General features: G+C 36.2%; 1 protein-coding gene across 5 annotated transcripts; it reads left to right on the forward strand.

Annotated features, from left to right (window-relative positions):
• The first annotated feature begins 694 nt into the window (after window positions 1–694).
• Window positions 695–22,208, forward strand: LOC147391162 (small ribosomal subunit protein uS15). 5 transcript variants are annotated; one of them, XR_015182512.1, is made up of 6 exons: window positions 695–829; window positions 952–1,024; window positions 1,101–1,239; window positions 1,318–1,504; window positions 21,465–21,569; window positions 21,759–22,207. XR_015182512.1 is itself a non-coding variant. In XM_086457353.1 (5 exons), coding segments are annotated over exons 1-5 (423 nt in total). In that variant the 5' UTR covers window positions 695–806; the 3' UTR covers window positions 21,760–22,208. The 5 variants fall into 5 exon arrangements, 4 of the variants coding, with proteins under 4 accessions (XP_086313479.1, XP_086313478.1, XP_086313477.1 ...); XM_086457353.1 differs by lacking the exon at window positions 21,465–21,569 and having other exon boundaries at window positions 21,759–22,208; XM_086457352.1 differs by lacking the exon at window positions 21,759–22,207 and having other exon boundaries at window positions 21,377–21,721.
• Window positions 22,209–23,263: the final 1,055 nt, after the last annotated feature.

Genomic DNA, 23,263 nt, shown 5'->3' on the forward strand with positions numbered 1-23,263 from the left:
TCCAATTTTTACGATTGTTAGGGCATTTTACGTCGAGGCCCCGATCAAATTTAGGTGTCTATAGGACCGATTTTTTTTTCACTCTCCTCTTTAACTCACATATTTCTCTTCTCTTCTCTCTGCTCTTGAACTCACCTATTTTTTTTTTTAATTCAAAATTTAACTCATCTATTTTTTTTCTCTCTCCCTCCTCGATTTCAACGACACAAAATAGGTGAGTTAAATTTAGATTTTTTTTTTTTTTAAATAGGTAAGTTAAAGAGCAAAGAGAAGACAAGAGAGAGAAAAAAATCGGCCCTTTAATGGTCGATTTTTTTTTTTTTTTTAATTTGATTTTTTTATATAAAATAGGTGAGTTAAAGAGGAGAGAGAAAAAATACCAGCCCATGACCGATTTTTTATCTTTATTGTAATTTTTCAAAAATTATATATATATATATATATATTTTTTTTTTGATTTTTTGATTTTTTTTTTTTTTTTCATCATTTTTCTTTGTTTTTTCAAACAAAACGTTAGAAAGATGGAATTCGGTGTCAAGTGGGCCAGACCAAATTTTGACGCGTGGATAGAATTGAGAACTTCAAAAGGATATGTTCGTCAATTACCAAATTAAGAAGGACATTATTAGCCTTCGCAGGAATACTCGAGACCATTCGAGAAGACTAAGGGTCCCGCTAAATGCTAGTAGTATATAAACCATGCTCATAAGCAAGTCGGGCTTTGCGCTGGCTTGTCTTTCATGCGTATGTGAGTGTTAAGAGAGTGAGATTGAGAGATAGAAGCACCACCCACATAATCGATCACCATGGGTCGCATGCATTCTCGAGGGTAAGCTAAGTCTAGTGTTTCTTCTTGATTTGCAGGTTTAATCATCTCGTTTTGATCCATTTCTCTCTCTCTCTCTCTCTCGTTAACGCTTTTATTTGTCTCTGTTTTTTTATTTTTTACAGTAAGGGTATTTCTTCTTCGGCTTTGCCGTATAAGAGGACTCCACCTAGTTGGTTGAAGATTTCCTCTCAGGATGTGAGACTCTAGACCTCAATTGAAACTTTTTAACTCTGTAAGCTAAGCTAAAATATCCTTGTTTATGTTCTTTCAGGTTGAGGAGAACATCTGCAAGTTTGCGAAGAAGGGTTTGACTCCATCCCAGATTGGTGTCATTCTTCGTGATTCTCACGGTATCGCCCAAGTCAAGAGCGTTACTGGGAGCAAGATCTTACGTATTCTTAAGGCCCATGGTATGTGTGTGTATGTGTATGTGTGTTGTTCTTTGATTTCAGATGTTGGATTTGTTTTTGATTGTTTTGGATAATTAGGGCTTGCACCTGAAATTCCCGAGGATCTGTATCATCTAATTAAGAAGGCTGTTGCGATCAGGAAGCATTTGGAGAGGAACAGGAAGGATAAGGATTCCAAGTTTAGATTGATTCTGGTTGAGAGTAGGATTCATCGACTCGCTCGTTACTACAAGAGGACCAAGAAGCTTCCACCCGTCTGGAAATAGTGAGTCTATCTCCACCAAACTTAATTTTATGTTTGCTTTCTGTTTCTTTGGTTTATATTTGAGAACTGAAGTTTGCAAAACTTTTCCTAGCTAATAAGTTGGTGTTCTTAATAGATTGGAAACATGTTTCCTCTTAACTACTAGGGAACTCGTTTTCCAAATGGTTGGAAATGTGATAAGGGAACACAAAACGTTCAAGGCAATGTTTTGATCAATAGAAAACTGTTACTGTCTCAACCTAAACATTCTGATTCAATGTGATGCATTCTGAAACATTCCCAAAACATTCAATCTTTCATATTATGTATAGAATGTTGTCTAGGATTTTGTCAAAAGAACGCTACCGTATTCATTGTGCCAAACATTTTTTCAGTGTATGGGTTAGAGGTTTCAAAATGGACCGATTTTTTGTGAGGATGATCTCTATGATGAGGAGATCATCCTCGCCAAAAATCAGCCCATTCCGAAACTTCTAACCTCATCAAAAGTGGTTTATAAAAATCGGACGGTTCACAATTCTTCAACTTGTAAACTAGGGTTAGAAGTTTTGGAATGAGCTGATTTTTGGTGAGGATGATCTCTTCACCATAGAGATCATCCTTACAAAAAACCAGCCCATTCTGAAACTTCTAACCCCTATTTCCAAAAATGTTTGGCACAATGTTTGGCTCTCTTTAGGGCCTTCGAATATATATATATTATACACAATCTCTTTCCTCCTATATTTTACACTTTTGGAATGATGTATGAATGCATGAGCTGGAATTCACTCACAAATTGTCTCAAATTGTCACAAATTGTAACAGATTTTCACCTAATCTACATTTTAATGGTTATTATTCTCTCTGTTATTTTACAATTTTTTTGTCCATCATTTTTTGTACCCATTTCTGTTTCTGGAAACTATGGCTTGAAATAATTATGGAAATTAATCAATGTAGACTATTGTAGTTTTTAGTAATGTTGGCATGATATTAAAGATGCAACTACGGATTCATATTTAGCTTTTGAGTCGGCTTCTTGAAGTGTTTTGAGTAAGTTTGCGGGATGTTAGGGGGGTGAAGCTAATTGAGTTGTTCCTACTTTGTTGCCATATGTTTGAGCTTGTTAAAGAAGTGAGATTGACAAATGATGGGCCACATGTAGTTGGAATTGGATCTAACACTTCTCTTGGCCATATGTTACAAGTTTAATTTTGTTGAATGTAATTGAGAAATGAAAATTATGGAAAGGTTGAATAAAATGCTAGATCATGGAAGGATAACAAATTTTGTTAGTTAAAAGAAAGGACCGGTAGGTACGCTTACTTGTAGCATGAATTGGGCATGATTAGAAAACAAACAATGTACCTGTGACGTCTATTTGTCGATAAGCAACATATAATATTTCAATTTTTTTTATAGATTCAGAGACGAAAACCGGGTTGGAATGATCAGCCTAATATGAAGCATTTGATCACAAAGAAAAGAATAAAAGAAAATCAAGGGCCAAATCTATACGCCCCCACCTCTTACTATCTACTTTTAGAAAGAAAATCCCATCCAAACGTGAAATCTTCGAGAAGGAACCTTTAAACTCCTTATAAACTTTATACCTAAAGAAAAGGAAGGCTAGATTCTAGAATGTCTGATGAGGTCCAGGGAAGAATGCTAGGTAATTCTAGTGTTCAACTTTCATATTTTAAGAGTAAAGAAGTGTAGGAAAAAAAAAACTTTGTACCTGGATATTGAGAAGAAACTATAATCCGTATTTTGGTTTCACACCATCCATTCTCCAGAGAACTAAGAAAAGCCTTTAAATCTTTTTCATTGATTAAAAACGAAAAAAGAAGTGCCACTTAGCTAAGTGGTAAGATGTGGGGAAAGTTGTTCCCACATCCTAGGTTCAAACCCCTTGGACTCATACTTCTTATACTAACCACTAACCTATCTTTGCTTATCAAAAAAAAAATAAAAAATTATTGAAAAAGAACATCTACTATGTGTGTAGAGGTGATTTTGGGTTACCTCTATCAACTCTACTCTGCAGCTCTTAGTATTTTCAAATAACATATGCAATGATATGTGATTGCATATGCCAAGTTGCATATGTGATTTCGCATATCGCATATGCGATGGCTTTTGCAACAACTTAAAAAAATGCATAAAAAAATTAAAAAAACACCAAAATAGATATTGATTAACTTAGAAATGTTGTCCAAAATTACATAGATACCAAAAAAACACAAGAATGAAAATATAAATTATCTAATACAAGTCATACACATAAAAATTGGAAATATTCGAAGTACAAAATAAGGGAACAACTACTTTTGATGATAAGCCGCCATACTCCACACAACCATCCCTAATCCATTGTGGTACATTTTCGGTGTCACCACCACCTCCGTTATTGTCATCACTCTTGTTGTTTTTTGAATCATCACCTTTTTCAATGTATTCTTCATCTTTTTTAGTTTCATCTTCATTTGATCTCTCACCAAAACTTCATCAACATCCAGAGGCTCTTGACTTTCATATTTCTCTTGTATTTATCTTCTTCATCAAGTAGTTGTTGACTCATTTGGTCTCCTTTTCTTCTTTGACTTGAGTCTTCCCTGGGTGCCGTTGTAAAAGCAGCTTCCTCAACTTGTGCCCAAGAGAGATTTTCTCATTCGAACATTGGCTCATCCATTACATCAGAAATCCATAGAGGATCTCCGTTAAACTCATCATGGGAGATGGGAGTCATAGAACCTTGATTGCACCTTCTTCTGTAAGAATCTGTCGCGCAATTTTTGATTGTATTGAACAAAGACCAAGTTATTGAGTTTTTTTTTACTCAAGTCGATTCCTCTTCTTGGTGTGAACCTGTTATTTCAATTCAAATAAACACACATCAATTAAAATATTTTTATTTGCTAAATTAAGAAAATAAAGTAAGATTTAAGAATTTAAAATTTAAAATTCAAAATATATATCAAAATACAATTTACCATCTAGAATGTACTCCAATTGCGCTCACATCTGGATGCAGAACATGTTAGGCCAAGAATTCGTGTGGCCAATTTCTTCGAACCCTGGATCCTTTGAAATTGGATCCACTCCATATTGTGCCCACCAATCAGCTATCATATTTAATTGAAAAATATTTTAGTGATGACTTGAATGAATCTAAATAAACCATTAAATATTTAATATTATTCTTACTTGGAGTTTTTGTTGTTTTGTGTCTGATGACGATCTCTTTATCAAAGATTCCTTCACTGTTCTTGTATCAATCCAATTGCGATGATATCTTGTCTTGTTCATTTCTTGTTGGAATCATTCTTTCCAAAACATCAAGGAACCTGATCATTTGTGTCGAATCCACTTCATCACAATCAATGGCTTGAGAGTACACAATTGTATTGAGAATGTACGTAGCCGAACACAAGTCAAACAACATTTGGTTCTCCAATCTCTTGTTTATAATGTCAATTACAGGCTTATAACTCATTTATTTAAATGCATGCTTTTCTATTATTTTTAATTAAGCCTTTTCCATATAATCATAAATGTAAACCAGTGGTGGTTTTTCATCACCATCTACCAATCTTAGGACAATAATTTGTGGTCCAACATTTCTTAAGGTCTTCCAAACACTAGTCCAAAAGTTTTGAGAAAGAATGATTTGGATAATTAGTTTTCCTTGATTCTTCTTTGACCAAGGCCCATTATTTCAATCGGCTGACACTACAGAGCTTTTAAGTTCACTTTTCTTTCCATACAAGCTTTTTGGTATCAAAAAAGCCGTTGCAAATCGGGTAATAACCAGTATAAGTAAATTTTCACCAATTTTTTTTCTCATTTTTTGTAACAATAAAACATGTTTATACATGAAAACAATAAATTTTTTAGCTCTAACAACAACTTTAATATGTAACTTACCAATGTCTTCTAAAATAAGATCAATACAATATGTTGCACATGGAGATTGATATACACGGGGTCTCTTGTCCATTAACAAGTGACTTGTAGCCACAGATACAACTGCATTGTTTGTGACCACTTGGACAACATTTTCTTCTCCGATTTCATCAATTACACTATCTAGTAATTTAAAAAAATATTTGGCAGTGTGGAAATAGGCTGCTACATCGGCAAATTTAAGAAACATAGTTTCAATCGTATGTTTCAGTTGGACAATTAACTAAAAAGTTAATTAATATTCAGTCAGATCTATCTGTCTATCCATTGGCCATTGGAGTACACCCATAGATCTTTCATTTCTGTCGATATTCTTCGAGGAAACCTTCAGTGAATTTTACTTTTTTCTTTAGACACGACTCTCTAATTTCATGATAAGATGGTGCCTTAAGTCCCGGTCCAAATTGTCCAGTGGCCTCAACTATGACAAAACTTTTCAATTTAATAGTATTAAAGGCAATACCCGCTTGGTAAAGCCATTTTGCTATATATTGGATAGTATTTTTTTTATCCTTTACATGGCTCTTGATTATGGTTCGTGCAAGGCCTTTTTTCCTTTTCTCTTTGGGTAACCACATCTTCGGGATATGGCCTACATCTATCTAGTGAACCTCCATGAGCTCTTTTAGATGTTCTTCTTGATGGTGCAATAGGTGGGGTTTAGAACGTCTGGTTGATGTGGTCTTAGGGGAGTATCATGTACATAAAGGTCATTATCATCATCCTCATTAATCCCACTATTACTTCAACCATCAATGTAATTTTCTATTATGGCGGCCTCATCTTGTTTTTTCCTAAAGGTCTTGTCTAAATATTCCATTATTTCCCGTTCGATTTCGGGACTAACTTTTTTGGGCATACCCTAGCATTTAACCCCGACATGTGAGCTAGGTGTTGCTTGTGGTGTGTGCAATTCCTCATTGGCTTATGTAGTCACACAATTCGCACACCACTTGATTTTTTTCGGTGGCACTATGGTAATGACCGAATTTCCAATTGAGGTCATTCGATTTGGGCCTTAGGAAGGAGTTGGGCAGTGAAGAAGCCATGTTCTTCAAATGTCAGAACAAAAAAGTAATTAAGTAAAATAATTTTATAAATACCTCAAGTCCAAGGCTCCAAGCTTATTGGTTCTTGATCTTGATTCTTGAATCTTGAATCTTGATGTTTGATCTTGAATGATTTTTTAACCTTGAGTCTTGATTCTTGATCTTGAGTCTTGTAACTTTGAATTTTGATTGATTCTTGAGTCTTGAATTTGACCTTGAATTGATTCTTGAAATTTGGAGTCTTGCTTGCTTTTGAATCTTCTTGAATTTGGAAGAATAAAAAAGGAGTGTAGAGACTAGAATAGAGATTTCTAGAGAAATAGAGAATAAAGAGAGGATAAATGGATTGGAGAATGTAAATTTTTGATCTTGCTTCTTGAATAATCTTGATTTTGATGCTTAGACTTGTAGAAAGCTCCATAGAGGTTGTATTTGAAGTAGAATAAACGAGGGATGTAACAGGAGAGTATTTATAAGCAAATAAGAAGACAAAAAAAATTAAAAATAAATAAGTTACTGAATAAGACGGTTACTTTTTTAGCCATTGGATACATGCTATCGCATATGCTATTTAGGCGTTCACATATTGATTGTATATAGCAATATGCGATCGCAAATTTTTCATGTGCCATCGCATACAATGCAGCCTTTATATTTTTGTATATACCACCATGGTATATGCGAGTACTCCTTAGATTTTGCATATGCGATTTTTTTGATAACATTGACAACTCCATTAAATGCTCCCTTCGTCGTCTAATGATAGTATGGTACTTGCCAGGAATCCTTCGATGCCCAAGTTAGATTAGAAGAAAAGGTAGGCTGTTTCTCAACTTTGTAGAAGGGAAAAGGTCCCCTTTTCCTTCAATCTTTGGTGCTCTTGTAGGGTTTCTCCCAAAATAGGAATTCCCTGTGTAATCCCTTCAAACTCGGGATCTAATCATGGGAAATCCCTTATCCAAAAGGAAACTCCATTGGATTAGAATTACTTCGTTAAACGTTCTTGGATTCTTGGGATTTATCCTTTAAATTAAGAAGCCAAAGAATAGATCAAGATCTATGCATGCTTACCAACTTGTCTCTGGTCGTCAGAGCAAGCATTTGTCTTTGCCCTGACCTGCATTCGAGTAGGATTGGGCTGCTATTCTGATCTGGACACGTGTAAGGCTTACGTACATTATGGCTTATATCCTCTACAATTAGCCCCTCTAGGGAAGATGCTAGGTCCAGTCGTCATCTCAAGAAACATTCCCACTTTCGAACAAGTGCCATTATTAGCATGCAACTCTTTAACTCTAATAATGGCTTTCGTTACTTTATGTCTTCGTATTAATGAGCCATCGTTTCAAATTTTAGGTGGTTGAGGAGATGAGCTGAATCACAACGTTACACGTGTCCAACTACATGTCTCATTAAACCCTAACCTAGGGTTACAATGGTTGGGTTTTTAGATGCGTGCCAAGGGGTGTACGTTCTCTCTCCTCCTCGGGCTATAAATGAGGGACATGTTGAATTTTCAAATTCTTTTATCATTGTCCTCTTTGCATTTGAAGTCTCATCTTTAAGCCTCTGAAATCTATGAGTTTGACAAGCCTTGAATTGCTCTCCTTCACTCTAAGGTAACATTCCTCTCAAATCCTCTTAATTTACCCCTAGTGTATTATCTACTGGTTCAGCAGAGTTGGCACTTTTTCACTTTTCCAACTGTGATTAGATAAAAATTATTGAACTCTTTTAGGCTACTCAGATCTTTCTAGATATTGAAGGTAACATTCCCACTTATATTAACTAAGATTAATCTTAAACACTTTGGTTATTTAGAACCTTTCAACCCTAAAGGGTTGTACTGAGTGGCCACTCAGGACATCAAAGGTCACTCGGCACCTCGAGCCACACAAGACTGAACTCAAACACTTTAGCCATTAGGGGTTTTACTACCACTCAGGACATCAAATGTCACTCATGACCCTGAGCCACACAGGGCTGAACTTAAACACTTAAGTCGATAGGGGGCTGCACTGCCACTTAGGACAACAAAGGTCACTCGGGATGAGCTAAACATGGTTGAACTTAAACACTTTAGCCAGTAAGGGCTGTACTGCCACTTAGGGCAACAAAGGTCACTCTGGAACTTATTGATTTCTTCATTAACAACGTCCCTTAAGTGAGGAGCCAAACACCGTGGTTTCTGTTTTACCGGTCTCAGACTTGGGGAGACATTGAGGTAATGACAAATCACATCTAGGCTGATTCCTAGCATATTTTCGAATGACCAAGCAAAAATGTCCTTGTTCTTTTTCAAACAAGCCACTAGGTTCTCCTTTTCTTCTGGATCTAACTCAGATCCAACTCTAGTATTCCTTCATTCCCTTATCTCCACCATCTAGATGTCATCGAGACTAGGGGGGCTACTTTCCTCAACTATCCCCCATTTTAATTGCTATTGGGTAGGTTTTGAGTAAGAAGGTTTTTTTTATTACAAAGTATAGATTTGAGGTGCAACCTGATCTCCCTTTATATCCCACATTCCTTGAGGGGTTGAGAATCTCACCACTTGATAATAGGTAGAGGGGATTGCCCTTATCTCATGTGTTTACCATCTACCTAGGATTATATAGTAGGGTGACATTACCTCTGCCATTGTAAACCTGGTCATCAGCGTGATAGGTCCTACTTGGACGGGTAAGACGATCTCCGCCTAGGGTTGACTTGAAGTTCCATCAAACCCTACCAATGGTGCCCTTGCTATTGTGAATATTTTCCTGCTTAACCTTATCTTCTCAAAAGCTAAAGCATTCAAGATATCTGTCGAGCTATTGTTGTCGATCAGAATCTGCTTTGGAGTATAGGTCCCGAGTGTCACTATCAAGGCATCATAATGAGGATGAACTATTTTGAAATCTCTCTCTGAGAATGCTACAGTGTCTCCTCCCTGACTAGAACTTAGGTTAATGGGTCCACTTTGAGTGGAGCAGATGCATACCATGTGCTTGGCTTGTCGCATTCTCACTCTCATGTTTGCCTTGATTCTTTTCATCCTACCTTAACACAACATGTATTACGACTGCTTTTCTATCCTGTTTGCTATAGGTTCTAGCTCATGGTGTTGTTCTTCCATGTACTGCCTTTTTGGCTTTTCCTTACCCACAAAATCGTCAAGTTGGACCCTGTTCTGCTAGCTTATGTAAGAAGCTTCTTAGTGCCTGTCACCTGTTGGTTTTGTGTGCTTGGACCTCGGACCTTGTGGTAACAGCAATAATCTTCATCTGCTTTGATCTGCGTCTGCGACAATGGTCTAAGCCATTCAAAGAATGGTTCCTTTAGGATCAGTGGAAGAATCTCACTTGGCGGGATGGAGAAACACTTGACCTCGTTTTATGTTTTCTTCCCTCTTGAGCTTGCACCTTCCTCTTCTGTGGTTGTTGTTGCTTCCCTGTCTTTGTAACATTATGAATGGTATTATTTTTGTATGCTGAGCTGTGTGGATCATCTTCCAACTTGATGTACTTTTCTGCTATCTCAGCCAGCTCGGCCAAAGTTTGGTTTCTTTTTCACTATTGACTTGAACGAACCCGAATTAGGAGGTTGGGCATTTTGGAATGCAACCACAACTTTCTTCTCATCGCAACTCTCCTCTTGGAACCTTCCTGTAAAATCTCTAAGACTATCCCCATCGTTCACCTTCATGCTGAGTAGAGTATCAACATCCCATGCTGCTTTCTATTATTGATGTCTTGTTTGACGAAAGCCGTGTAGAGCTCCTCGAAAGAAGCAATAGTCCTACTGGGCAGTCTGTGGAACCAAGTCAGAGCTTTCCTTTGCAGGCTAGAAGGGAAGAGTTTGCACATCAGGGCTTCGTTTCCTTCCTACTAAGTAACATTTGTCAGAAGTGGTACAAGTGCTCTACTGAGTCCTTCATACCAGTAAAGGGGGTGAAAAGGGGTGTTATGAACGTTTTTGACATCTCTACCACCAAGATCTCAATTGAAAAGAGAGATCTCTGAATCCTTCTTAATGACCTGTGTTGCAGCCAACCCCATTTTGGCCCTCTTCACCACTTCCTTCTCTTTTTTGATCATGTCCTTGATCTCTTCCCTTGTCAGGCTTGCTGGTGCTTCAATATGAGTTGTTGTAGCGGTAGCAACCTCAATTTCTTCCCTTCCACTAGTAGACCTAGAGCCACTATTCCCTTCAAAGGCATGATCTTCCTCGTCCTCAACCTGGTGACAAGGCTTATCTTGTCTCTCCTTTTGTTGTGCCTTCAAATGTTGGTTCACAGTTTGATTCTCATTGGCTAGAGCATCCATCCTCTACTACATCTTCTGTCATTTTTTTATCTCGTTGATTTGAGCCATCAACAGTGTTTTGGTGGAAGGGGGAGGTAAGGGTTGATTGGCTTCTGCGGAACGATTGGGTCTCACCATTGTTTTCTTAGAAATCAACTACTGGTGTTTTTCCCACGTACTTCACCAAAGATGTAGTGGTTATTCTCTATCAACTCTACTTTGTAGGTCCGTTGAATGCTCCCTCTGTAATCTGATGGAGTTGGTGTGGTACTTGCCAAGAATACTTTGATGCCCAAGTTAGATTAGAAGAAAATGTAGGTTGATTATCAAATTTTGCAAAAGGAAAAAAAGGTCCCTTTTTCCTTCAACGTCTTTCCGTCTTATAGGGTTTCCCTCAGAATAGGAATTCCCTCCTTGATCCCTTCAAACTCGGGATTTAATCATTGGAAATCCCTTATGCAAAAGGAAACTCCACTAAATTAGAATTACTTTGTTAAATGCTCTTGGATTTTTTGGATTTATCCTTTAAATTGGGAAGCCAAATGATAAGCCGAGATTTGTGCATGCTTACCAACTGTACTCTGTCGTCAGAGCAGGCATGTGTTTTTACTTTGACTTACAACCCAGTAGGACTGAGCTGTTGATCTGATCTTATTTGGGTACCACTTACTCAGAGCAAAAGCCTTCCTTAATCTGCTCTACTCTTGAACAGGATTTGGACATGTGTATGGCCTAGATGTATTACGACTTTTATCCTCTATAATAAGTATTTATATGTTTTCTAAAACCCTAGGACTGATCTCGGCCATTAAAATTAATCTATGGTCAACATTAAAAGATAACTTGACCAACAAATAAAGTATTTAATTAAAATTCTCTAAAACTAGAAAAATAGTCATAGGGCCCTAAAACTATCATAATAGTGAACAAATCCATGGCTGGAAAATAAATCACAAAAAATGTCCCTAGTTGAAAATAATAAAATAAACAAGATTGATCCTAAAAATGCGGCATAGTGGACTCTACATGATCCATAAAGCAACCCGTTGCATCTTCCCAATGTGGGGTCTTCTAAAGTCTATGCAAATGGTGTCTTTTAACTCCAATGCTCTAGTAACTCTTGAACTATGCCCATTTAATGATCATAAAGACTCTCTTCCTCTGATATACCAATATGGTGGCATGCTAATGTCTTCATCACGCACCCAAAGATAATCTAAGATGTGAATGACACCTAATAATCAAATGACTCCATGAAAATATCAAGGACAAGGTCCACCAAAAACCTTATCCTTTTGGAGATTTAATGCCAACTCAAACACAACCTTGAAAACAATGAAGGTGACGATTTAGGAACCCCAACTAATCAATGGAAGCATTAAGAACAATCTTGGCAGCATTGGTAGATTGCTAATGAGAAACCATCATATCTTCAAATCATGCAACAAATCACAATTGTCCATCGCCTTTGTTATCGTCCTCCGCAAAACCTCCATGCCACTCTATTGATAACCATTATGTTTCTACTCTCTATTGGATCTTGTATTCAATAGGAGTGTGGATATATTTATTATAACCATTATCCTCTTTTTTTTTTGTTATCGTCCTCCGATAAAAAAAAAAAAAAAATTTATGGAATATCTTTGATATCTTAATTGAATTGCAATTGCAAATCATTTAGGATGATTAAGATACGATGAAATGCCCTCACTGGGGATGTTAATGAATACTTGTTTAGTTGGATCCAATATCCCCAACTCTCTCTCTCTCTCTCTCTCTAAATACTCTATTAGAGTTGGGTGTTTAAGGAACCAAACCGATAGGAATCGAAATCGATTCCGTTCTTTCTAGCGGTTATATGGATGGGCACTCGGAACCGATTCATTTCATCACTTTTATTTTATATTCATATTGTAGGTGGTTGAAGACATTCCAACTTTTATAAGTCAATAGATTTTATATAAAGTTCTTCAAGTTTCCATAAAAACTATGTATTTGACATTAAAATAGGCCATATTTTCTTGAAGTTTAATACTTTTAAAGATGATGAATTTTAGCCTTTTATTTTTTTAAACATTATCTCTTATCTTTACTAGCACAAATTGTAATTATGTTGGTGATGCTTTTGTGGATGATGTGTTGTGTTCTTGAAGGGAAAGTAGTTGCTGTAATTCATAGAAGAAAGCATTTTCTCATATTTCTCATATTTTGTCATGGAAAAAGGACTTGCATGTAAAAAAGTTGGAATTTACCACCACTTCAGTTTTTTTGTTTTTTTTTCTCTCATTCCGAATTTTGACAATCGGAACCACTGACCACTTGTGGTTCTTGTTCCACTTACTTTAGAATTGAAACTAGAACCGACAAGAAAACTGGAACAAGAAAAGTAGAATGGTTTTGATTCTAGGTACCTCGTGAATCAAATTGGAACTGACCCGCTGACACTCCTAGTCCCTAATACCATTTGAGGTATGAGAAGATGACTATTTTGATACGTTTTTAACTTTAGCCTTTTGAGGCCATTTTGGTGATATCAAACCTCTTTTTTACGTTTGTTAAGCTTGTTTTTAATGAGATTAGTAACTCATTGATGGCATGAATTGAGCCCAGGTCTATGGTTTTATTACCCATTGACTTCACCAACTAAGCTAGTAGAATCATCACCCAAGTTCTTAGTAATTTCTTTTTCTTTTTTTAATTTTTTTTTTCTTTTTTGTGTCTAGCATTTTATTATTGTAAACTATGATTTAGACGCATTGATTATCTCAATTATACAATCAACTTACGGAAGTTTGTTTGAACTTGTGCATGTTATCTAAAATGTTGTTGATTGAAGAAGCCTTCTTCTTCCATTAATTTATGTTTAAAGGAATTTTTGATTCCACGTGTTGTTGATAAAAGTTTTGGGCATATTCTTTTAGTGCATTAGTAATGTTATCATAGGTTTTCTATTTCCCTATTTGGCACGTTTGCAAATTGTGGTGAACAAAAGGTTTTTGGGTGGTAATGTGTGCGAATAATTTCAAGAGTATTTTGTTGGCTAGAGCCATTTCTTTGTCTTTCTACTTTTGTTAGGTCGGTCTTCTTGACCACCTTCGTCTTTTCTAAGCTGTCTTTCTATTTCTTTTTAGTAAATTTAGCCTATTAAAAAAAAGGTTGTGGGTGTTTGCCAATTTGCAAATGCTATCATTGCGAAGTTCTGAACACTCCCATAAAACATTAAGAAATTTCTTACTTCACTTGGATGTTGCGTCCAAAGGAACTTCGTAGCTCAGAGACCAAGATGAACCCTTACATTGTTTAACCATAGAACATCACAAGCATTGAGAACCAAATAATGTTCCCTTTAAACAAAATGAGAAGAATGTCACATGTCCTTTAATTCTCAAATGGACCTGATTTGTGGAACTCGGAAACAAGTTTCTTATAATCCTGTGTGACCTTGAAAGTGTTGTGCAGAGTCTTGTAAGAACCCAATACTTGTGCCTAATGCTTAGCATGTGCAATCAGCATTTGTTATGTGCAATTGGGATTGCACAATAGCATATGCGGTTGCATATCACCAAAATTTCTTTGGGAAAAATCTACAACTATTATAGAAATATTTTGTGAAATGTTTTTAATTTTGAATTTCATTATAATTTATTATACTTGATTTAAAAAGTACTAGATGGTGGCATGGGCAAACACACATGTATAAAAACGGCTTATTTGTAATTTAAAATATTTATTAAAGGGTTTCTGAATATTACACAATGAAAGGATGCTTTAGTAATTTTGAAAATAAAGCCAATATGTTCGTGGGTTCAATTTTCTTGGTTTTTTTACCGAAATGACCTTGATTATATTAAATTTAAATATAAAAGTGGGGACATTATTGTACTCATGTTTTGGTGCTAAACCACTTCTACTATGCCTTCTCTCATTATAATGATACGATATAAGAATGCATAAACTCAAAAAAATTGGAGCAAAACGTGAAATCTTGCTTCTTGAATGTTGCAAAAATTCTACAATCTTTTTTCTTGACTTGAGGGGTATGATTTAAAAGATGAAGAGCATGTAATAAGTTTGTAAAAAACATAAATTATTTAGAACTTAAAAGGTAGCTTAAATTAAAGTGGGATGAGTTGAAATGAGATTAGAAATAGGGTATTTGCCCAATATTCAAAGTTTAGACCATTGGGTAAAATAGGCGAGATTGTATATGCATATGCATTTGCATTTGACAATTATGCTTGTGCTTCTGTCATCCCTGATCTGGAGGAGGTGTCCTTTTTATCCAAGAGTAGGTGAGCAAGGTCGCAAACACTAGACAGACCAGCAAGTGATCAATCCCCATTGACTCATCAAAGACGGCACATTGTCAGTGTTCAATTCTGATGGGGCTAAGTATGGGGCAATCCCTACAAGACTTGCCAATTCTCATTTCCATGTGTCAGGTGTCTCACATGCCCACTTGTTGTCTTTGGCATACTCTAGGACGCTCTTTGATATCTGTACTTACCCGTCACGTATTCCCCTTTGAGTGCGAGGACGATGCTCCTGTGTAAGGAAAAATGAGTTGCTTCGTGTTTCAAGACTGTAAATTTACCTACTATGATGTAATTGAGGTCCGACCAACAATTACCAATATTCTAATTCTGATGGGACAAGTATTGGGCAGTCCTTATCTTGGTTTAAATATCGAATCGATTGAATGTTTCGGTTAATGAGAAAACCGACGGTACCAGCTGATACATTCAATACATACCCAATACCTTTTTCAAACATTCATTGTTTCGTATCGATGTGTGATACCGATACGTATTGACTAATACATTCCGATATTTTAAGCTGTGGTCTCTATAGGGCCTGCCCATTCTATTTTCGATGTGTCAACTGTCTCCCTCAGCTGTATTTGTCGATGGCATACTCTACGAAGCTCTTCGATGGTGTTCCCCTTTAAGCATGAGGATGACACTCCTGTATAGGAAACATGAGTTTCCTTGTTACATAAGACCATGCAAAGTAACCTAATATGATGTAATTGAGATCCAACTAACAATTACCAATAATAATTCTAACTATAAAATAAATGGCACATTTATCACAAATTATTCAAAGTGTAATAGGCAATTAAAAGCTGATTTACGACTAAATAATAGTCTCACAATGTTAGATCCCAAGGATATTAAAATGAGGTTCCCAATGGAAGTCTTTTAGCTCCACTAGCCTAGGGATCCAAACCAATAACAACCAAACTCTCTTGATCCTTTCAAGGATTTTAGGTGAAGGGTTTAAGCTCAAGTTGTTTATATTTGGTGGAGATTATAAGCAAATTGAATTAGGTCAAGTTCCAAATTAAATGGACAAATTCTTGAAATATTGTTATCAATAAAGTAAAAAGTCGTAGTTGAATTAGGTTTAGGAAGATATTCATATATACATACATACATACATACATATATATATGTATGTATATATTATTTTGTGGGGTATAAAGATTGAGACAAAGGAGGGGGGTCCACACAAGTCCAATTTATTACCTTTTCTCTTCTCCCTTTTTTTAAATAATACTCTAATTCTACTATCTTTCCTCTTTACCCCTTTAACCTTAAAGAGGATGCCTGTGTGTGACGACCATAACTTCTGTCACCTAGAGTTAGGTGTAAGCTCGTCCCAGAGCTACCCGAGAGCACCCATGTAATATTATGTAAGGCTCACTATGAAGCCATGTCAGCCCCGTGCTAGGGCATATCTGTTAGTTTAGAGGCACATGTTAGCCCCGTGCCTGGGCATATCTGTTAGCTTAGTGGCATTTTTGTAATAAGGGAGTATGATCGGCCTCTACTTTTGATGTTTCCTTTTGGAAACCTAGGAAGGAAAAGTGTACACCTTGTAGGAAGGGTGTCTAGTGCTTCTTAATCCCCTGCCTACACCCACGTTGGCTGAAGCCTTCAAGCCCAGTTCCGTGGAAGTCCTACGTGTCATAGGATCATCTATTGCTTTATAACGCGCCTTTATGCTTTTGTAACGCGTTACCCCGTGTAATCAATATTATATCAATAAAGTTGTCTCCGGACTTTGCTTCGTGTTGCATCGTTTACTTGATTTCTAGCTACGTATTGTGGTGTACGATCATTTTTACAGGCTTGCAAGTGGATTTGACCCACTTGTGCTGCATGACCTCGATTCGAAAGAACACGGCCTGACACCGTGCCTAAATATAAAAATCCTAAATGTGGCTTAGTGGGCCTCCATGCTCCATAAAAGAGCTTATACGCATCTTTCCAATGTAGAGCCTTCTAGTTGTCTACCTCTAGTCATCACAGAACTATGAACTAGGCACAAAAGTAGGTGTCATCAATCCACATTGTTAGCGTAGGGCCTTTATTCTCATTCTTGTTTGATAAACTTTGGATTTTGTATCTTTGATGTCATCATCATCTTGCCTCTGGTAAAATTAGAGGTGGTCAATAATTGGCAATATTCCTTTCCTTTATCTTCATCAAGTTTGAAAGTGTTAGAAGCCAACCGTTGATATGGGGATTAAACTACTATTGGATAATTGAGGCAATCTTGTTGAACCCAAGCTTAGGAGGTTGAAGAGGTAGGAGTCGGCTGGTGGAGTATGAACAAAATAATTGCAAAGAAGTCATGGAGCCTTGTTGAATGTGGACCAACAATGTTGACGAGGCTTAGAGTTGGTTGGTGCATTACTAGTCAAGGCTTACGAAATAGCCAAGGCGACCTTGTTAATTTTTTTAAAATGATTTAGACCCAATACAACATCACTGTTAAATCTCTTCGATCTGATAATGGAGGGGAATATATTTATGATGAGATTCGATCCTATCTTCATAAACATGGTATGTTTCACTAGTTGACTTGTCCATACGCTCTTGAATAAAACGGGGTGACGGAACGCAATAATCGCCATCTTATGAATATTGTTCGTTGTTTTCTTTGAGGGATGTATGTTCCCCAGTTATATTGGAATATGACAGTTCTCACTGCGATTTTTCTCCTTAACTGTGTTATGAGTTGCACCTTAGGGTGATAGGTGCCTCTCCATGTTCTTCAAGCTTATAGTAACCTCTTCCCCATTACATCTAGAGTCTTTGGATGTACTTATTTCATTCAGGATAGGATACTGCATCAAATGAAATTAGATGACAAAGCCATTCGATGTGTCTCCCTTGGTTATTCGTCTATGTCAAAGGGATATCGTTTTTATGACCCCCTTTCTCATTGTGTAATTCATTTTTTGGATGTAATTTTTTTTAAATGTTTCCTATTTTTGTGGTACATCTTTTTTATGGGATCCATCTCCTATGGTGCTACCCTCCGTTTTTTTTTTTCCATCTTCATCTTCTTTGCAGGATACATCTTCATTTTTGTCGTCTCTTAAGGTCTACTCTCATCGACCTTTTCCAATCTTGTCAACTTCTTCCTTGGATTGAGGTATACCCTTTTCTATTCTTACTCCCATTCCTTCTATTTCTGACACTTACCTATTGCACTTCGCAAAGGTAAGCGGGGTGTGTTACTAATCATCTTATTGTACAGTTTGTTTCTTATCAAGGACTCTCTCCTTGTTATCAAGCCTACCTTGTTGTCACTGATTCTATTCGATTTCTTTGGTCTGTATTAGAGGTTTTGCGAGATTTTAAATGGACTGGAGCAATAACTACTAAGATGGATGCTTTGTAGAAGAATCACACTTCGGAGCTTGTTCCCCATCCTTCTGGGGAGTAGAATGTTGGTTGTAAATGGGTTTTCACTATCAAGTATCTTATGGATGGCACTGTTGATCGATGCTAGACCCGTTTAGTTTGCTAAGGGATTTACTTAGACTTTAGGCAAGGATTTTGGGGCTACATTAGCCCCAATAGCTAAATTTTCTAATGTTTGCTTCCTTATGTCTTTAGCTGCTTGTCATTCCTGATATCTTCACCAGCTTGATGTGAAGAATGCTTTTCTAAATGGTGATCTGATTGAGATTATCTATATGAACCCTTTTTTGGGTTTCGACTCAGGGGGAGTATTCTGAGAAAGTGTTATCTGTTTAAATCTTTGTATGACCTGCAACAATCTCCACAAGTCTGGTTTCAACGTTTTTTCTGTGGTAATTTTATCTATGAGGTTTTCCAGATATCACTCAGATCATACTTGCTTTGTTTGTTGAGGAGTGGATGGCCGTTGCACCATTGTTCTAGTTTATGTGGATGATATTATAGTGATAGGAGATGATGCACAGTGGATTGATAGGGTTAAGATGCTATTCGATTGTGTTTTTGAGGTTCAGGACTTGGGTCTCCTTAGATATTTCTTGGGGATAGAAATGACTCATTCTCGCCGTGGTATTTCATTATCTCAGCACAAATACACATTGGATCTTCTTTAGGATACTGGTATGCTTGGTTGTCGTCCTGCCTTCTCTCGTATGGATCAGAATTATCTTCTCCATGTCGAAACTGGTGATCTATTAGTTGATCCTTCTTCTTATCAAAGACTCGTAGGTTGTCTCATTTATCTAATTAACACGAGAGTAGATTTGACCTTCGCGGTTAGTGTGGTCAGTTAGTTCATATATGCCCTGCACACCTCTCATCTTGATGTTGTTTATCGTATTATTCGGAACTTGAAGTCTCGTTCTAGTCTTGGGCTTTTTTACTCTTCCACTGTTCAATCACATTTGTTCTGCTTCACTGATGTTGATTAAGGTGGTTCTTTTACAAATAAGAGATCTACCTCTAGTTTATGTATTTTCCATGGTAGTAATTTGATCTCGTGGAAAAGTAAGAAACAGAATGTAGTTTCTCGACCTGCTTATAAAGCTGAGTATCGTATCGTGCTTATGGCTCTTGGCACTAGTGAGCTTATTTGACTTAGATCTTTGTTGATGGCACTAGGTTTTTCGATATCTGGTTTTTTCACTTTGTTTTGTGATAATAATTTTGTCATCATGCTTACTTCTGATTCAGTTCTTCACGAAAGAACTAAGCATATATATAGAGGTTGATGTTCACTTTCTCAGGGAGAAAGTTTGATCTGGTGTTCTTCAGATAGTCTTTGTATCTTTTTCAGAATAATTTGCTGATATGCGTGCAAAATCTGTTGGTCTTTTTGTTATTAACTCTCATCTTGTCAAGTTGGACTTAGTTGATATATGTGCCACAGCTTGAGGGGGAGTACTGAAAATAGGGAAATAATAGTTTTTTTCTTGTTTTATTCTATGTAAGGGCATTTATGACCATTCATTCTTTAGATAATATATATATTTGCCAAGCTCTCAGTATGAGTTTTGTGAATTACTTTTATATAATTCTTCTTAGGCATGCTTTGTTGAACTAAGGCCAACAAGGTAAAGGAAGATAGGAGTTGACTGGTCCTTTAAGGGCCAAGTGTCTACAAAGTTGAACCTAGACCAACAAAGTCGAGAAAGCCAAGAGTTGGCTAGTGGAATAAAAGAGCAAACGACGACGAAGTAGTTGAGGAAGCCAAAATCTAGATGATGACATAGGAGCCAACCTAACTATGGTGACCTTGTTGAACATGGACCAACATGTTCAAGGAAGCTTGGAGTTGGTTGGCAAGTTCAAGGTCATGATTATCCAAGAGGTGATTCAGGTTTTCTCATCACCAGATGAATCAATTGATCATATGCACATTGTGAGTATTTGATTCCGACGAGCTAAGCATTTTGCTGTTTTTGTAAGGTCAGTTGGTCCCTCATTCCAATGTGTCAGGTGTCTTGTCTACCCCACTATGACATCCCTACCTACACATCAAGAGTAGCCTCTGACATGATTTTAAAACTCGGTTTCACGTCTTGTCTCATCCATGCAAGATATCGAGTCGTCTTGGATGAGTTTTCCGATATGTTTGAGATGTCTCATCCAAAAAATTTAAAACTGAACGTGAGATGTTAAATCTCGTTCGAAAAATTAACATGTCCGTCCATCTCTCGTTAATGCCTGATACTGAGACGATTTGGACAAATTTTTAAACCATGCCCTCTAAGCATGAGGATGAAGCCCTTGCATAGGGGAACATGAGGAATCTGGCATATGGTTGGTCCTCTCTTTTTGGCCTCTTTGGAGCCCCCATAGCTGTGAATCTTGAATGGGCCCTACACTGGTTTTGGGTTTGTTAGGTACCAACTAATGGTATCCCTGTTACTTGCTTATTAGTTGACTGAATCTGCTATGGCTCCTGAATACCGTCAGACTTGTCAAGCACAGCTGCGAGCAACTTAATCGTATTTAAACAAATTTTAAATTTTCTCACAATTTTTAGTTTTAATTTTTTTTAAATGCAAATTTCTGCATTTGCAACTATCGACAAAACTTTGCATGATTTTCCAGGTTTCCACCTATCTATATGAAAGTTATGCAGTGTAAACCTTGTTGCTAACATTTGCTGCACAACTTTGGACTTTATGTTTGTGGTAGTGAGTTTGGTTTCAGGCTTCGTTTTTATGGATTGATGCAATTAATTATTAATAACTTGTCAGTTTTCTGGAATATCCATAATTTACTGTTTTGCAAGGGGTGTTCATATTTTCATTTGGTATCCTCTCTCCTAACAGTTGTTTTAAGTAGGTACCAACCAATTGATTGACTGTTGGGTCGTCTTAATTTTTATCCAAAACTGATGGCTAGCACTTTGGGGTTCTATATGTTTTTGCAGTGAGTCTACAACTGCCAGCACTCTCGTGGCTTAAGTTTTGATTTAACCACCTCTCTAGGCTGCTGCTGATATTCCTTAAAAAATCAACTTTCCAAGGGTGTTATGGTAAATATAACAATTATTTTATGTTGGAATAAAAAATGATGGATTTTATTTTTCTGTATGGTTCTATTATAATAGAGAGACTAAGTTGGAGTAGAAACGTAAAAATAACATTGAAAGGAGGGAGAAATTGATAATAAAATATACTTATTTAAGGCTTTCATATTAATAATATTTATACATGTGTTTCAGGAAAATGCTAAAAGTGATTTCCTGCTACATTACACTGTGTTGAGACGTGGAGTTGTGCTCAGATCCATAGATATTTTTCCCCGTCAAGGTACACGAGTGAAAAGCAAGCATATGTGTTTCTGAGCCAACCTCCTTGTCAAGACAGCTTTTTTTCAATTCATTTACAAAATATCTGTAGTTTATATGTTCAAAATTAATAATAATAGCTAACATAAGATTCTGTAGGAGAGGGCTATTGTGGTGCTAGGTAGGCTTTTTGTTATTGTGGGTTCGAATCTCTCTGTCTCTACCTTAACCTAATGTTATTGATCACAATGTATCAAATCAAATAATAATAATAATAATAATAAAAAGTAGCCCTTCCATTGATATAAAGATTACTCTTAATTGAAATTATTGTGGTTTGACAAGAGTGGCTAGCAAAATGAAAATATCCCTAATGATTCATCTATGATACATGAATGAATGAATGAATGAATGAGAGAACGATCTTAATATAACCCTTTATCTAAAAGTAGATTTATTTTGATCAAATTCTCACTTCCATCTCCCTTTATTCTCAAAATTCAACATAGTCCAGCTTGGTGGGGGCATTCTATAATATTATCAATCAAGCTCTATCCCTCTTAGTTGCATGCTTTTAAATGTAATAGTAAGTCTTTTTTTTCACAAATTTCATTTTATTTGCTATGGCAAACTACGTTTAAATGAACTTCAAAAAAATAAAAAAAATTTATCCACTATGGTCTAGATATGGTTAGAGTGCTTAAAGGTTATTGTATTTTGAGTAGTTCTTGAAACATTAAAAAAAAAAAAAAAAAGACATTTGGACGGAGAATCAAATAAAAATTGTAGAACTAGAAAAAAAAAAAAAATGCTTTAACGAACAAAGTTTCATAAGATTTTAATGGATTTTTCTTTGAGAGCTTCACTATTTCAAATATTAAATATATCATATCAAAAACAGAGATAAGGATGGGAAGTTTAAGAAACGTGAGTTGTGTTGGATGGTTATGCAACTACCTTTATGTCTACTAGCAAACTGCACATGCCTTGCATGTAAATTATTAGATAATTATTATAAAAAAAAATATATTAATTTCTTTTACGTATGATTAGAACAAATTTGACTTATTTTTATTTCTAAATGACGACATTTATTCTAACTTTTGAAGTTACTTTATTGTATTTTCTATCTAATTTGTAAATGTATTCAGTATTTATTTAGACTGCCTTTCTTATTACTAGAATTTTTTTTTATAGTAGTAGGAGAGAGTTTTAATCTTGAATCTTAATCTTGCTACGTAGTAGTATGTTAAATCTTTTTTTTTTATTCTTTTTTCAATCCGTTTTTTGGATGGGTAGCTAGACTGGAACCCACAACCTCAAATTAAGTTGCTTTGCAATGTGTCAAACCAATTGAGCTATTTGTCTAAGCCAGTGAGATGTTAATCTTTATTATTAAAATATATTAATAAATTAAGCTATGATTGTTTGCATTTATA

This window comes from Akebia trifoliata, chromosome 11, assembly GCF_017979445.1.
Source record: "Akebia trifoliata isolate Shusen 1 chromosome 11, ASM1797944v1, whole genome shotgun sequence".
Lineage (NCBI taxonomy): Eukaryota > Viridiplantae > Streptophyta > Magnoliopsida > Ranunculales > Lardizabalaceae > Akebia > Akebia trifoliata.